The sequence below is a fragment of the Lipotes vexillifer genome, unplaced genomic scaffold (genome assembly GCF_000442215.2).
Source record: "Lipotes vexillifer unplaced genomic scaffold, Lipotes_vexillifer_v1.1 scaffold1114, whole genome shotgun sequence".
Taxonomy (NCBI): domain Eukaryota; kingdom Metazoa; phylum Chordata; class Mammalia; order Artiodactyla; family Lipotidae; genus Lipotes; species Lipotes vexillifer.
In genome coordinates this window covers 1,005,800-1,019,383 of record NW_006779031.1, presented here as the reverse complement: position 1 = coordinate 1,019,383, position 13,584 = coordinate 1,005,800, and the positions used below count along the sequence as shown (strand labels likewise).

General features: G+C 39.2%; 1 protein-coding gene and 1 non-coding gene across 3 annotated transcripts in view; one reads left to right on the top strand and one right to left on the bottom strand.

The window, feature by feature from the left end:
• The window catches only part of ATP11C (ATPase phospholipid transporting 11C (ATP11C blood group)), a 100,764-nt gene that overhangs the window by 63,874 nt on the left and 23,306 nt on the right, over positions 1-13,584 (bottom strand). For both annotated transcript variants that reach the window (XM_007452066.1, XM_007452065.1), the window contains exons 6-12: positions 8,208-8,336; positions 6,302-6,405; positions 3,798-3,848; positions 2,743-2,807; positions 2,329-2,410; positions 1,232-1,382; positions 479-676 (exon numbers count right to left, since the gene is read on the bottom strand). In XM_007452066.1, coding sequence (XP_007452128.1) covers positions 479-676; positions 1,232-1,382; positions 2,329-2,410; positions 2,743-2,807; positions 3,798-3,848; positions 6,302-6,405; positions 8,208-8,336 — 780 coding nt within the window. The remainder of the gene's footprint in view (positions 1-478; positions 677-1,231; positions 1,383-2,328; positions 2,411-2,742; positions 2,808-3,797; positions 3,849-6,301; positions 6,406-8,207; positions 8,337-13,584) is intronic.
• Positions 12,079-12,151, top strand: TRNAA-CGC (transfer RNA alanine (anticodon CGC)). Its single transcript has one exon. It is a non-coding gene; the product is annotated as a tRNA-Ala (tRNA).

Sequence of the window (13,584 nt, the reverse complement as noted above, 5' to 3'; positions counted from 1 at the left end):
GTTTTTTTTTTTTTTTTTTCTTGCGTTATGCGGGCCTCTCACTGTTGTGGCCTCTCCCATTTGCGGTGCACAGGCTCCGGACGCGCAGGCTCAGCGGCCACGGCTCACGGGCCCAGCCGCTCCGCGGCATGTGGGATCCTCCCGAAACGGGGCACGAACCCACGTCTCCTGCATCGGCAGGCGGACTCTCAAGCACTGCGCCACCAGGGAAGCCCCAGGTGAGTTTTAAAGAAAATTTCCATAACATTCAAATTTAATACATAAATTGGTGTTCTTTCAAAACACTGATTTCAAAATGCCAGCAAAATAATTGACGTTACAGTTATGAAAACATCGCTTGCCTTCGTTACATGCCTGCATAAAGGAATTTTCGTTGAATCACATTTCCAAATGTGAAATGGTCACATACATTGGTAATCCAGACTACAAGAAATAAGTTCACTATGTTAACTTATTTTAAGTAAAAATAAGTTCTAACCTGACCAAGTTCTTCATTAAGGTCTGATGTGTTAACTAGAGCTCCTTCATTGATTTCTTCATCATAAAAGTCCTTATCCCATGAAATGAAGAAGGAGCCCAAGAATTTTTGCATTTCTACTGTGACATACATGGAGACAGGAATGATAAAGTTGAACAGAACCATAAACGACAGGAAGTCGGTAAACATTTTCAAAACCTAAACAAAAGAAATAGTTCATGCTGATTATATGCACAGTTCCATCAAGCAAGTGTAATATAAACTTTGTATCTTTTAATTTCAATGCTGAAAGCACTGCTCTTCCCAACGACACTGTATCATTGGTAAACATTTTCACAGTACATGAAAACAACATTTACAACACCCTGAATTTTGTCACTATTCTTCAGTGAATGTACCTTGACTTAACACTTTTCACTTCCTTAAGTTCTCTGCTCCTCCCACCCCCCAATATGAATGTAGGCACCCATTATGTTCCTATCATGACATATCACAAGCTCATAATATATTAACATGTCAGACCTTCTTGCCCAATTGCTTAAAACTCTTAACCGAACAGTTAAAAGCAAGGATAGATGCCTAGGGTTAAAACAAAAAATTCTAACATTTCTTAAACATTTAATGGCTTGGGGCTACCATACAACCAAGAGAAAACCCAAATACCAAAGGTATCATTATCTGAGCAGCATTTCAATAAAGGGTGTCTCTGTTACAATGTGCTAGGGTTAAAATTTACAGCATAAAACAAATTACCTTCAAAGTCTCCCGCTCTTTCTGGGTCTTTTGGTTATACCAAGGTTCATCGTTATATGGAGTACTTTGCCAAACATACTTTAGAGTAGTGCATACTGCAGCTTTGGTCAGTAAGATAAATAAATACACAATCAGGAAGGCATTAATGGATCTGAAAAATAAGATACTATGGATTTAAAAACCATTTAATTACTTAAGATATCAACCAGGTATAAACTAAACTGTTCAGTTTTCTAAAGCTTCTCCTGTGTACGATGTGTAACCATAGCACAGACCTGTATGGATGAACCTGTTATCACTGCTAACGCATTATTCTTGAGTGGTAAAATGGAAAAGCCAGCCCTAGCCCCAACCCAAAGTGCAATGGCTCAACACACCTGTAGTAAGGATCCTATAAAGTGACAGAAAACACACACACACACACACACACACACACACACACACACACACACACACACACACACACTACCTACTCCATCCTTATAGAAGGAGTAGATTGTTTCCATTTCCCTGAATCCTAAAGGTTTGGGATAGAGGGTAGAGGAGCAAATGTGAAATCTGCAAGCTTAGTGTGGATTCTTTTAGTCTGAAAGTAGAGCTATGGAGAGGGTATCACTGATATACTGGATATCCATGCCAACAGGAGAGTGAGGTCTGTGCCAGTGGTGACTGGCTTGAAGGTGTATGTCATGTACCACTTCAATATCTGCCAGGAGACTATTATCTGTGTCGTACAACCTCCTTACATATAGCAACAAGAGGACGCCAAACCATTATCCAGCAGCAAAAGAGAATAAATTTCAACTAAATCCTGCCCTTGAATAGCTAAGTGAGCGTAGGTAAATCACTTATCATCTCTACGACTATTTCTCTAGCTATAAAATGGACAGGCTAACAGGAATTACTCTGAGTTGCTCAGAGGATTAAACCAAATCAGACATACAAATCACTGAGCAGTTTCTGGAACACAAAAAGTACTCAAAATGGTAGCACTATTACAATTTATGTTGTTTTTGCTTATGGTTGTTATGTAGAATTACTGAGAAGTAACAATTTCGGTTCAATAACAACTAAAGAAATTGTGGTTGTACACTAACTTTTCAACAGCAGAACGTTTCTGAGATTTCCCTTGGTAGTTCAATGCCATTTTGGTTTCCATTCCAGTGTAAACAGCAACTCCTAAGGAATAACAATATGATGAAAATTAGGTTTCAAATGAGATTGCCAACCCAACTCCCCACCCAGTTGGATCTACCAATTTTTTCACTCTATAAAAGTAGGAATTCTAAACTCTCTTCTATTCACCAGTTGATATATCATTTATAGTATAATTTTAATTCTACATAGTTTGTCATAGTTTTCAAGTTAGTTTACCATCTTATAAATTCCCAACACCTAAAAATAGGCTTAGATTAAATGGAATTAAATGCCATGTTAATTTTTAACTGCACTATTTAGGCACAGGCTTTAAAAGACATATTTCTAGTAAGTATATCTTAAAAAACGTTCACCATATATCTTCTTGGTATTTTTTAGTGTAGCTCCTTTCAACAAGAGATTTTCAGGTCCCAAAGACCTAGACAAAAAATGAACACAACTTATCCAAACAGCCCAACAAATAGCACCATCAACTTTGGCGACATATTTTGCCCTAACATACATCTATCTCCAAAAGGTTCAGAATGTATCTGTTTACTTATATCATATGCTTACTAACACAGGACCAGCTGAAAGATATTTCCCTCTGAAGTTACCTGAGGGTACAGCACAGATGGAAGCACACACAGCACAGGAGTAGCCAGCAACACACAGAGGTAAAGAGATGCATAAAGATAAAAGGATTATGAGTCACAGACAGCAAGACAAGAACGGGACAGAACACCAGACATCAAGAAACAGAAAGAAAAGGTGACAGTAAAAGGCTGGGAAAGCAAATGTCAAGGTGGGAAAGACACACTGCCATTTTTATAGAGAGTAACACGCCTTTTGGGGGATCATTGGGCACCCGGTGTTTCTTTAACTTCCTTTTGAGTATTGGCTATAAAGGCCAAGTGGAAAAGTTGAGATAATTAACTGGATGATAGAAGAGGGAAGAAAACACCCCTTCTTCCATGAATTATTACATTATAAATGATTAAACCTTTCATTTTACTTAAGTCCAGCTAATTCTCCCAGCATTTTATCTCCTGCCTAGTCCCTAAATTACTCTCCCTTAACACACTGTTCTCCAGATATACTTCCAACATTGTCAGGCACTGCACAGCCAAGGACAATAAATACAGTACTTAGAACATATTTGGGATTATTGGTCAAAGTGTCTGGAGCTCTACAATTTTAGAAACCCTCAGCATCACTTCCAACACCACCCCCCTCCCAGGACACACACACTCTGAGCTGCTACCAATCACAAGGTCAGCTACTTAAGACCCATTAGTGGCTAGTTACTCCAGGGTTATTCACCTTTACATCCCTTTCTATAGAGGAAAGTATTCAACTATTTTAATGGGCTTAAAAGAGAAACATTGCTCCCCCCCAAAAGGACAGATTAAAGGAATTATAAACTAACCTGGCAACAGCTTCAAGACTATTACTATAGATACTGATTCGGCCAACAAACCTGCAAAAAGAACATAATAGCACACGTGTCTTCTATATCTAGATAAAATCTATTTACCCCAAATATGGGAATGAATCAAAATACAAAAAATGCAAGAAGAGATAAGACAATGAACTACGAACGCCTATTGTCTTTCTTTTTAAAAAAAGTTAAGTTGAACCAATATGGTATGTAACATTTTAAAAATATTATGGATAATAAGAATGTGAACAAAGATTCTAAACTGACTTTCAAGATCTACTTGGCATGATTTTTTTTTTCTTTCCCTTTGTCCTGATCCTTCCTGCCCATTAGTTATCTTGAAAACATTAACAACAATCACATACTAAGGAAGATGGAGCAAAAACTAGAAGAAGCCTCATTCTCTGATGATGTCAGGAAAACTCATATCAATAGTGAAGTTCCTACCCCTAGTATTCTTTTATGTGCAGCAATAATAATAACAATAATAAATATTAATTTTGTGTAATCTATTGTTTTTCAGGACTCTCAGGTGAGATGCAATTTTGAACAAATATAATACCTATATTATTTGGAAAAAAAAAAAAAAGATCTACTTGGCGCCATGCATGCACACATTACCCCTCTCATCTATACTCCATATAAATAATTGGTTTCTATTTCACATTCATGTGAAGAAAGGATTCTGGTGCTAAAACAACTTTTAAAACCATTAGTTCAGTAGTTCTTTCACTTGAGCATGCATCAGAATTACTGGTGGGCTTCTTAAACCACAGATATCTGGGCCCCATCCCCAAGCTTATGGTTCAGGTAAGAATGTGAATCTGTATTTCCAACAAGTTCCCAGGCGATGCTGATGCTGCTGGCCTGGGAGCACCGTTTGAGAACCACCTGCATTAGGGAACACTTGATTACCATCTTGGAAATTTCCAAACTGTCTTGCAGCTGATCTGAATACTGAGCTTGATCTGACCAAGTGATCAGATATATGGCTATGCATATGGTAATCTACATTTCTGAAGAATAGGGTAAAAAGCTCTAAATCCTCCTTAACAAGAATGTTATGAGTATTTTATAACTTACATTAGAATTTTTTCAGAAAAATTGATTATTACTAAACACACAAAGTATGAAGGCTTGCTCATTCATTCATCATGTATTAGTTGCACCATTACTATGCTTGCTAATAAGCAAGAAAAATGTGTTCCTTGCCCTAAAACAGACAATCAGGCAATTACAATGTAAGTGATGACCGCTAGGGTGGTGGAAGTACAAGGTATTCTGAAGTCACATACCAAGGATACTCAATCTAGTCTAGAGAAATTAGGAATAACCTTCCCTCACTAAAAATCTCCTTCATATTTAAGGTAACTGAAATTTAGGAGTTACCCTATAAATATGCAAGGATGTATATTATTGTCTAACTCAGGCAAAATCAGTCACTCCCTTTACTGTGATTCTATGGGCCTTTTACTCACCTTTATTATCTCACTGTACTGTAAGCCTAGCTTTACTGTTTTACCCCCTTTGCAAACTGTGAGTTCCCTAAAGGCAGGGAACAGCTATTTTGCTTTGTGATTCTAAGTTCCTACTATCAAGGTAGATACAGAAGAAGAAGGGAAAAAGGAAAGAAGGAATGATGGGAAGGAGGGAGGGTATTATTCATGTAGTAGGATGAATACTTTGTTTTTCCACTACTGGGAACTGTTGTAAGCCACATCCCGCCATTTGGTCCCCTATTATGACCAAACAGCATTCATTAACCAGATGGCTGGCATGAGTGATGGATGCCATCTGTAAAGGTGGAATAGAATATAATTAATTGGCCCACTTGGGGATAAAACCTATTATTCTATCCTCATTAACACCATGCTCTAATCAACCAAAATAACCAGTCTTAAAAATCAAATGCCAAACTTTTTGACAACCCACAATGACTGTGAATGAGTAAATCTACTCCAGAAAGCCTAACTATAGCAAAATAGAGGAAATCACACCATTTCACTGCTCCCTCAACTTAACTGTTCACTTTGGACAAGAAACAGCCTATATACAATACTCAGTTCATCATGATCCTCATAAAAAAGGGCAAAGTGCCTACTAATTGCATGGCTCCATATCTCCTTCTCTCTTTAATGTTGGATGACACATAAAGTGGTTTATTTTTGTTTTAATTAACTCTGGCTAATGCATGAGTTTGATAGATCGGCCTTACGGGATTACATAATCTTAAAATGTGATGGACGGCCATGTCTACAAATAACAATAATAAAAGAAAAACCACAAGTAAGATGCCTGGGCCCACAATGATTTATCTTAGGCTGGTAGTGAACAAGACTGATTTGATTCATTTGCCTGCCAGAAGGAAGGAACAGCTCATAAAAACACAAATGCAAGGAGGCTGGTAAATGGTGGGTGTTTCTTTGCAATACTGGTGGCAAAGAGAAGCAAAGCCATCAGACAGCAGTAAAATGAAACCAGGTAATTCTTACTTGTAGAGGTCAGGTTGAGGCTGTTCACATTCAATTGCTGCTCTGAGGGTATCAATGGATTCAGCTGTACACAGTTCAATGGTGTCACGTACTGCATAATGTGTCTAGATGTAAGCAGAAGAAAAAGCAAAAACAGCCCCCCCCGCAAAAAAAAGTGTAATCGTATACCCACTTGATTTCATGAACACTGTATGTTTTTAGTAAGAGGCTTTGGCAGAATGATACAAATATTGATGCACATTTCCAACTAAATAAACTTGATGGTATTATTCTTAAAATATATTACAAATAATTAGAAAGGTAACTCTGCTACAAGGGGATTTCAAAGATAATGAGAAAACTAAAAACTTTTCTTGATACTGACAGCAGAGAGAATTCCATTTGCAGCATGCATATAATTAACTGAAAACCCCATGAAAAATTTAATGCATTTTTTTCCTCCTATTTATAGAACTGAGACCTATTATTTTGCTCACCATAGTGTATGGTGATGTTAACATACACATAAGAATTGAACATAACCCTTTTGGTCATAAGAATGCTAACATTTTTGCTAACAGAAAGAAAAAATTCATCAGTAGTTTCCATTATGCAAACAGCAAAATTAATGATCTTGAAAATGCTTCGAGTGGCTACAATTTATGTAAGGAGCTGGGAGATGGTGTGTCTTGCCTTAGTCAGACAGTTAGAATATTCTACTAATGTATATTATGTACTTACTTGATTGACCCAGAACTCAAGGCAGGCTCCAATGAACCCATTTATAAATCATCAAAGAAGGGCTGACGCAGATTCAAAGACTGCACCACTTATGCTGAAGGGAAGGCTGTTGTGCACAGTCTTTGGAGAGTATTATGGATCTGCCTCAGCTACATTTGAAACTATCTCCTGACTTGGAAAACCTATGTACTTTTAGCTGATTTATCAGATCAACTTAATTGGAAAATGAAACCACTTGAAAGTTTTCTGCCTCTAAACAACTTTTTCCCTATTGGGAAATCTTTAGGTAGATTTCTCGATTTTTATCTTGACATTCCCTCAAATACAACTTTGTTTTTTAGTAGTTTGAATGGGACTAGTTCATCACCATGCCCCTGAAGAAAAAAATTAGTTATCTAACAGGCATTTAAGTTCCTTTCCCACATACTGAGTCCTGGTCCTCAACTCCAGATGGAATAAACAAGCAGAGGAAAGCCCCCAAGGATACACACAGAGGTGAGCACATTAGTATTCTTCCTTAAAGGCAGCATATAGAGGATATATGTTCATGCTCTGTGGAGCTCTGGATGATAGCCAAGAACTGACAGTGCCGGAAAGTACCAGGGATGTAACTTATCCCCCAGTTTGAACAAATTTACTCTAACACATTTATAATTCTTCCTAGTTGAAATAAAGCAAATATTTGTCAAACTACCCCCTAAGGTATTTTTAAAAAGTAATCAAACCATTCCAGGTTAGATTTTCTATATGCCAGGAATAAACATTTTTTTCAAGAAGATAGTCATCACTTTAAAAATAAAAACAGATCAAACAACTGTAAGGTTAGAGTACCTTAGGGTGAAGTTATTTTCATAGTTATATAGTTTCAGCCTAAGACTACTTTCATTTTTAAAAGCCTAAATAAAACACTGAATGGGTCAGTGTCAATATGAAATGCAAACAGTGCTATCAAAAATGTGGTGGCTTTTATTTGGGGTGTGGATTTCCTCACCCAACACCACCCTTTCCCCCAAAGTTGAGTATTTGCTTATAAGTTCAAAGATAGTTATATAAAAGCTGTCTTCAAATACAACACTTACACAAACAGGAAAAAATAAGATAAAAGATTAGGGGGCAGTGGGATAGAGTATTGTATGATTAACTATCCTGAGCTCAAAATGTTTAGGAAAGGTTTAATCTCCATTACCTTGCAATTGGATTCCCCATCAAGACTTGCAGTAGTAACATAACAGGTTCCATCAATTGTGCAGGATGATAGAAGAATAAGATCACAGGGAAAGGTTTCATCTGCCTGTACTTCTACTACATCACCGACCTAGCATAGACAGCAAAATAAATATAAATATTCTTAATTCCAAACAAAGCATTCATTATACCTCAAACTAAAGTCAAAACAGTAGCAAAACACCTCTCCTCCTCTAGGGCTTAGACTGTCTCAGCATCCTATACCATGTGAAAGGTGATGAAAGAATGAAATCACTCAACATTCAGAATCCTCTTTAAGGTTACAATGACTTAGGATGCTTTTAGATTACCTTAGTATTGAACTTTAATCTCTAACAAATGATTTCAGCACCCAGGGACCCTTTTGCTCTCTGTTGTTTCTGGCATTGGTGTTTGATAAGAGAATGGCCATTATCATTTCATGAATGAATCAAGAAAATCTACACATCTTAACTTGAGCACTTCATGAACACTGGTCAGCCACATTCCCACTCTGCATCATAGATAAATATTTCAAAATGCTTTGCCTTCCAAGTGATAACAGCTATTATTTTGGGGTCATAGCTCTCTCTTCAGTGCTCAGAAAATCTCACTTAGAGAGGTGTTTATGTTACCCATAACATTTGAAAAAACTTTTTTCAAATAGGTCATTTTCCAACAATTCATCTGCTATGAGCAAGTACCCAAAGCTCAAGTAGAGGAAAAACATGAGAGAAGAAACCACGAACCAATTCTAGCGTATAACTTAATAATGTAGGAAATAAATCATGAGGATTAAAACACAGATCTTCACTACTTGACTTTATGTCCCAGCTCTGCCACTTAACTATATGACCTTAGGTTAAGTGTCTTTGATGATTGCAACTACCTCATAGGATTGGCTGGAGTATGAAATGAGGATACAGGTAAAGTGTTTCGTAAACTGCCTGGCATATATTCACCCTCTGGTAGTTGCTAATTATAATTATTACTAATACCCTACAACTGCTTTACTTCCAACTTATGAATAGTCATAAAATTTTTTTAGAAGGATGTAAGAAATTATCCAGCCCAGTGCATTCCAACATTTTTCATGTCGTGGCACACACAGAAAACGATAAGTAACCCTTTTGTACAGCACTTCCAGATAAAGGGAGGAGGCTGCTGGTGACAGAAGACAACTCACTTTAGGAGAGAGTCAGTCACAATATCTGGCTCACCAACTCTGGCACACTGGTTGTGAAATGCTGAACTAACAAATGACACACCTGCCTTCCAATTGCTACACACAATTTGGTAGATGAAGATGAGGATTTCAAGGTCTATTCAGGAATAATTTTATTTTCTTTGCCAATCTTAATCAGTAGCCAAGAGCAACAGCATCAATAATGTAACTAATTTGTAAATAATATTTTATTTTCTTGGATCTTTCCTTCCTCACATACACAAACACTTTTGTTGCTTACACAAAGCCACAATCTATGCTTAAATACACAGAAGAAAAATAACAAACAAAATCCTAAAGCATCTTAGAAGAACGGAACATGATTCTCAGGCACTGATAAATAAAAACCACAAACAGAATTTCTTCTGCAACATTGATAATGATTCGCTCAGATATGAAAAGATCCCTGCACCTGGAGTGCAAGTTAAGGCTGGTAAGATGGACAGGGCCAGATCACAAAAGTCCTGACAGGTCAGGGTCAGGGGTTTAGGCCTCACCCTGAAGGCAAGGGGAGACTGGGAAAGGACTTTTAAAGAAAGGGAACAACATGGTCCAGTTAGACAATCAACTCTAGAGTTGTTTCCACTTAGCATGTACAAAGCCACAAGAGAACATCACTATCTCTTGTCATAAATATTAGGAAAAGCCAGATAATCAACAGAATCATATATTTTTGGAGTTCATCAGAGAGCTGAGGTTGCAGGGCAACCAAATGAACTGAATTTCAAGGGTGAAAAGTCCCTCTGAGGAGAGAGAGGAGAAATAAACTGTTTCACAATTGACGAAGCACAGGAGGAAGAGACGACTGCCATAAAAGTGCCTAGGAAGAAAATAACTAGATTTTTAACCAACTGTAAAAGGCTTGGTAGGGGCCAACGTGACAGTTTCAAACCTCTGCAAGCCTGAGAGAAAAGAGGAGACCATAAGCACATATCAGTTCTTCTCTATAGGCATCCACTGAGTGCTCATGAGATAGCATGAGGACAGGAGGCCTAAAACAGCCTTCCTCACTGGTACAGGCATACAGGTTGTGAATGACTGCTGTGGAGGAACAGACATAAAATATGCTACAACTGTGGACCCTTCTCTCATATGAGGTAAAAGCCATCTGTGCCTAAGAGAAAGGCAAGAAACCCTCCCGGGCACAGTCTCAATTCACGGTAATGTAACTACTGCTAGTGGGGAGATAGAAGCAAAGCCATCTGCTGCTGGGGATGGGACAGGAAACCCCCTCATATTGAGGACCTAGCACTGATAAAAAGGAGAGTACTGAGAAAGTTCCACGCTGAGGCAAAGGTGCCTAAAACCTGCCTAATACTGAGATGGAGTAGGAGAAACAAGAAACCAGTCTGTTCCCACCAGGAACCCCAAGAAAGAGCAATCTACCACTGGGGGAGGAGAAAGGGCATAGAGAGAGGCATTCACTGTGTCTCAGGAATGTAGGCCCTGCTGAAAGCAGAGAATGGAACAGGGACACTGAGAAAACCCCTGTGGCAGCCCAGCACTGCAGGCATTTAAAGTCCAGTGGTGTACTGAAAGCATCAACAGCTAGAGCAAAATCCAAAGCCAGCCAACTCCTTACCAGACTGACTCAACCCCCAACACTGATGGGCTGGCTGACAGAATAGGTGTGCCCACTACAGACCACAAATACAGGTTACCTGCCTAGGTCTCCAGCCTTCTTTTACATGCACTGCCCAAAATTCAATAAAAAAAAAAAAAATGAGATGCACAAAACCAAGAAAAAAATGACCTATTATCAAAAGATAAAGGTGTCAATAGGACCAGCCTCAGAAATACTCAGATTCTGGGGCTTCCCTGGTGGCGCAGTGGTTAAGAATCCGCCTGCCAATGCAGGGGACACGGGTTCGAGCCCCGGTCTGAGAAGATCCCACATGCCGCAGAGCAACTAATCCCGTGTGCCACAACTACTGAGCCTGCACTCTAGAGCCCATGAGCCACAACTATTTAGCCCACGTGCCACAACTACTGAAGCCTGCGTGCCTAGAGCCTGTGCTCCAAAACAAGAGAAGCCACCACAATGAGAAGCCCGCGCACCGCAACAAATAGTAGACCCTGTTCGCCGCAACTAGAGAAAGCCTGCGCGCAGCAACAAAGACCCAACACAGCCAAAAATCAATAAATAAAATAAATTTAAAAAAAGAAATACTCAGATTTTGGAATTATGAAACAGGGATAGAAAAATAGCTATGATTAAGATATTAAACTATTTACTGGAAAAGGTAGACAACATACACATGCAGATGAGGAATTTGGGCATAAATATGGAAACTCCCAAAAAAAGGCAATTGGAAAAGTTAGAAATGAAAAACATGATATCAGAGGTAAGGATTTCCTTCAATGGGCTTATAAGCATACCGGATACAAAGGAAATAATCAGTAAACCCGAAGAAACTCTTCCAATATTTCTAATGCCAAAACCCATAATCTTTCCCTTACAAATACCTGTGTTTTTCCACTGGAATTCCTCAAGGCCTGTTTCTCTTCTCTATGTTTTATGTGATTCCATCCAAATTTCTATATCCACCTAAAACATCTCTGAGCTCCAGGCTTGACAATTCCATCTGGCTGTCTAATAGGAATCTCAAAATTAACATGGCCTGGGACTTCCCTGGTGGTCCAGTGGTTAAGACTCTGTGCTCGCAATGCAGGGGGGCCAGGATCGATCCCTGGTCAGGGAACTAGATCCCGCATGCCACAACAAAGATCCCGCACATGGCAACGAAGATCCCACGTGCCGCAATTAAGACCCAGCGCAGACAAATAAATATTAAAAAAAAAATTAACATGTCCCAAGCTGAATTCCTGATTTCCCTTCATCCCCACCTTTTCCCCCAAACCTATTCTTCTCCAGCTTATTTAATAGCACCAGCATTTTTAAAAAATTAATTAAGTTTGGGCTGTGTTGGGTCTTCATTGCTGCACGTGGGCTTTCTTTAGTTGCGTCGAGTGCGGGCTGCTTTTTCTTGTGGCGCGCAGGCTTCTCATTGTGGTGGCTTCTCTTGTTGCGGAGCACGGGCTCTAGGTGCACAGGCTTCAGTAGTTGTGGCATGCGGGCTCTAGAGCTCAGGCTCAGTAGTTGTGGCACACGGGCTTAGTAGCTCTGCGGCATGTGGGATCTTCCTGGACCAGGGCTCGAACCCATGTCCCCTGCATTGGCAGGCGGATTCTTAACCACTGCGCCACCAGGGAAGCCCCTAGCACCAGCATTTTGTTTAATAGCACTATTTAATGCACCTAGTTGCTCAGGCCAAAATCAAGGAGGCTATCTTTATTCTATTTTGCTCTTTTTCTCCCTCCTTACATGGAATACATCAGTAAGTCCACACTTTACCTCCGAAAAACATCCTGAATACATACATTTATTTTGATCACGAGACAGGAGAGACAAAGTTGTGCTTACAAGCATGGATGCCATACCCAGACTTGCTTCAATTCAAATCCCAGCTTTCCCACTTACTAGTTGTGGACAAGTTTCTTAACCACCCTATGCCTCAGTTTCATCATTTGTAAAGAGGAGATAACAAAAGTACCTATTTCATAGGACTGCTGTAAAGTAAGGATTAAATGAGTTAATAGAATGTAAAAGGGAGTGCCTGGCATATTTATGTAACATATAAATGTTAACAACTATTTTTACTGTTATTATCTCTTCTACTATCATTCTAATATAAGCTCTTATCATCATTTGCTTATACTACGGCAGTAGCCAACTAACAGGTTTCCCTCATTCTACTTTTGCTCATGCCTCTACTGTGCTCACTCTCCAGAGTTGTCTTTTCTTAAAAAGTAAGATCAAGTCACCCCCTAGCTTTGAAAAACCCTTCAAAAAATTCCCAATGCACTGAGGATACAGAATAAGTCACTCTCCTGCTTAACAAGAGTCCTCACACTCCCCAGCCAAGCAATCAAACACTTGGACACTTTTAGTTTACAGGCATCTCTTTCCACACACAAATACTCCAGAAAGGGCTCAATCAACTAGCATTTCACACAACAGCATCAACTGATGTAATTCAGGTTATACCTGGTTGAGGTCAGCCTCAAGGAAAAGTAGCCTGGTGAGGAAAGGTGGAAGATGGGGGTCCTTCTAAGGCAGTGGGGGGGGGGGGGG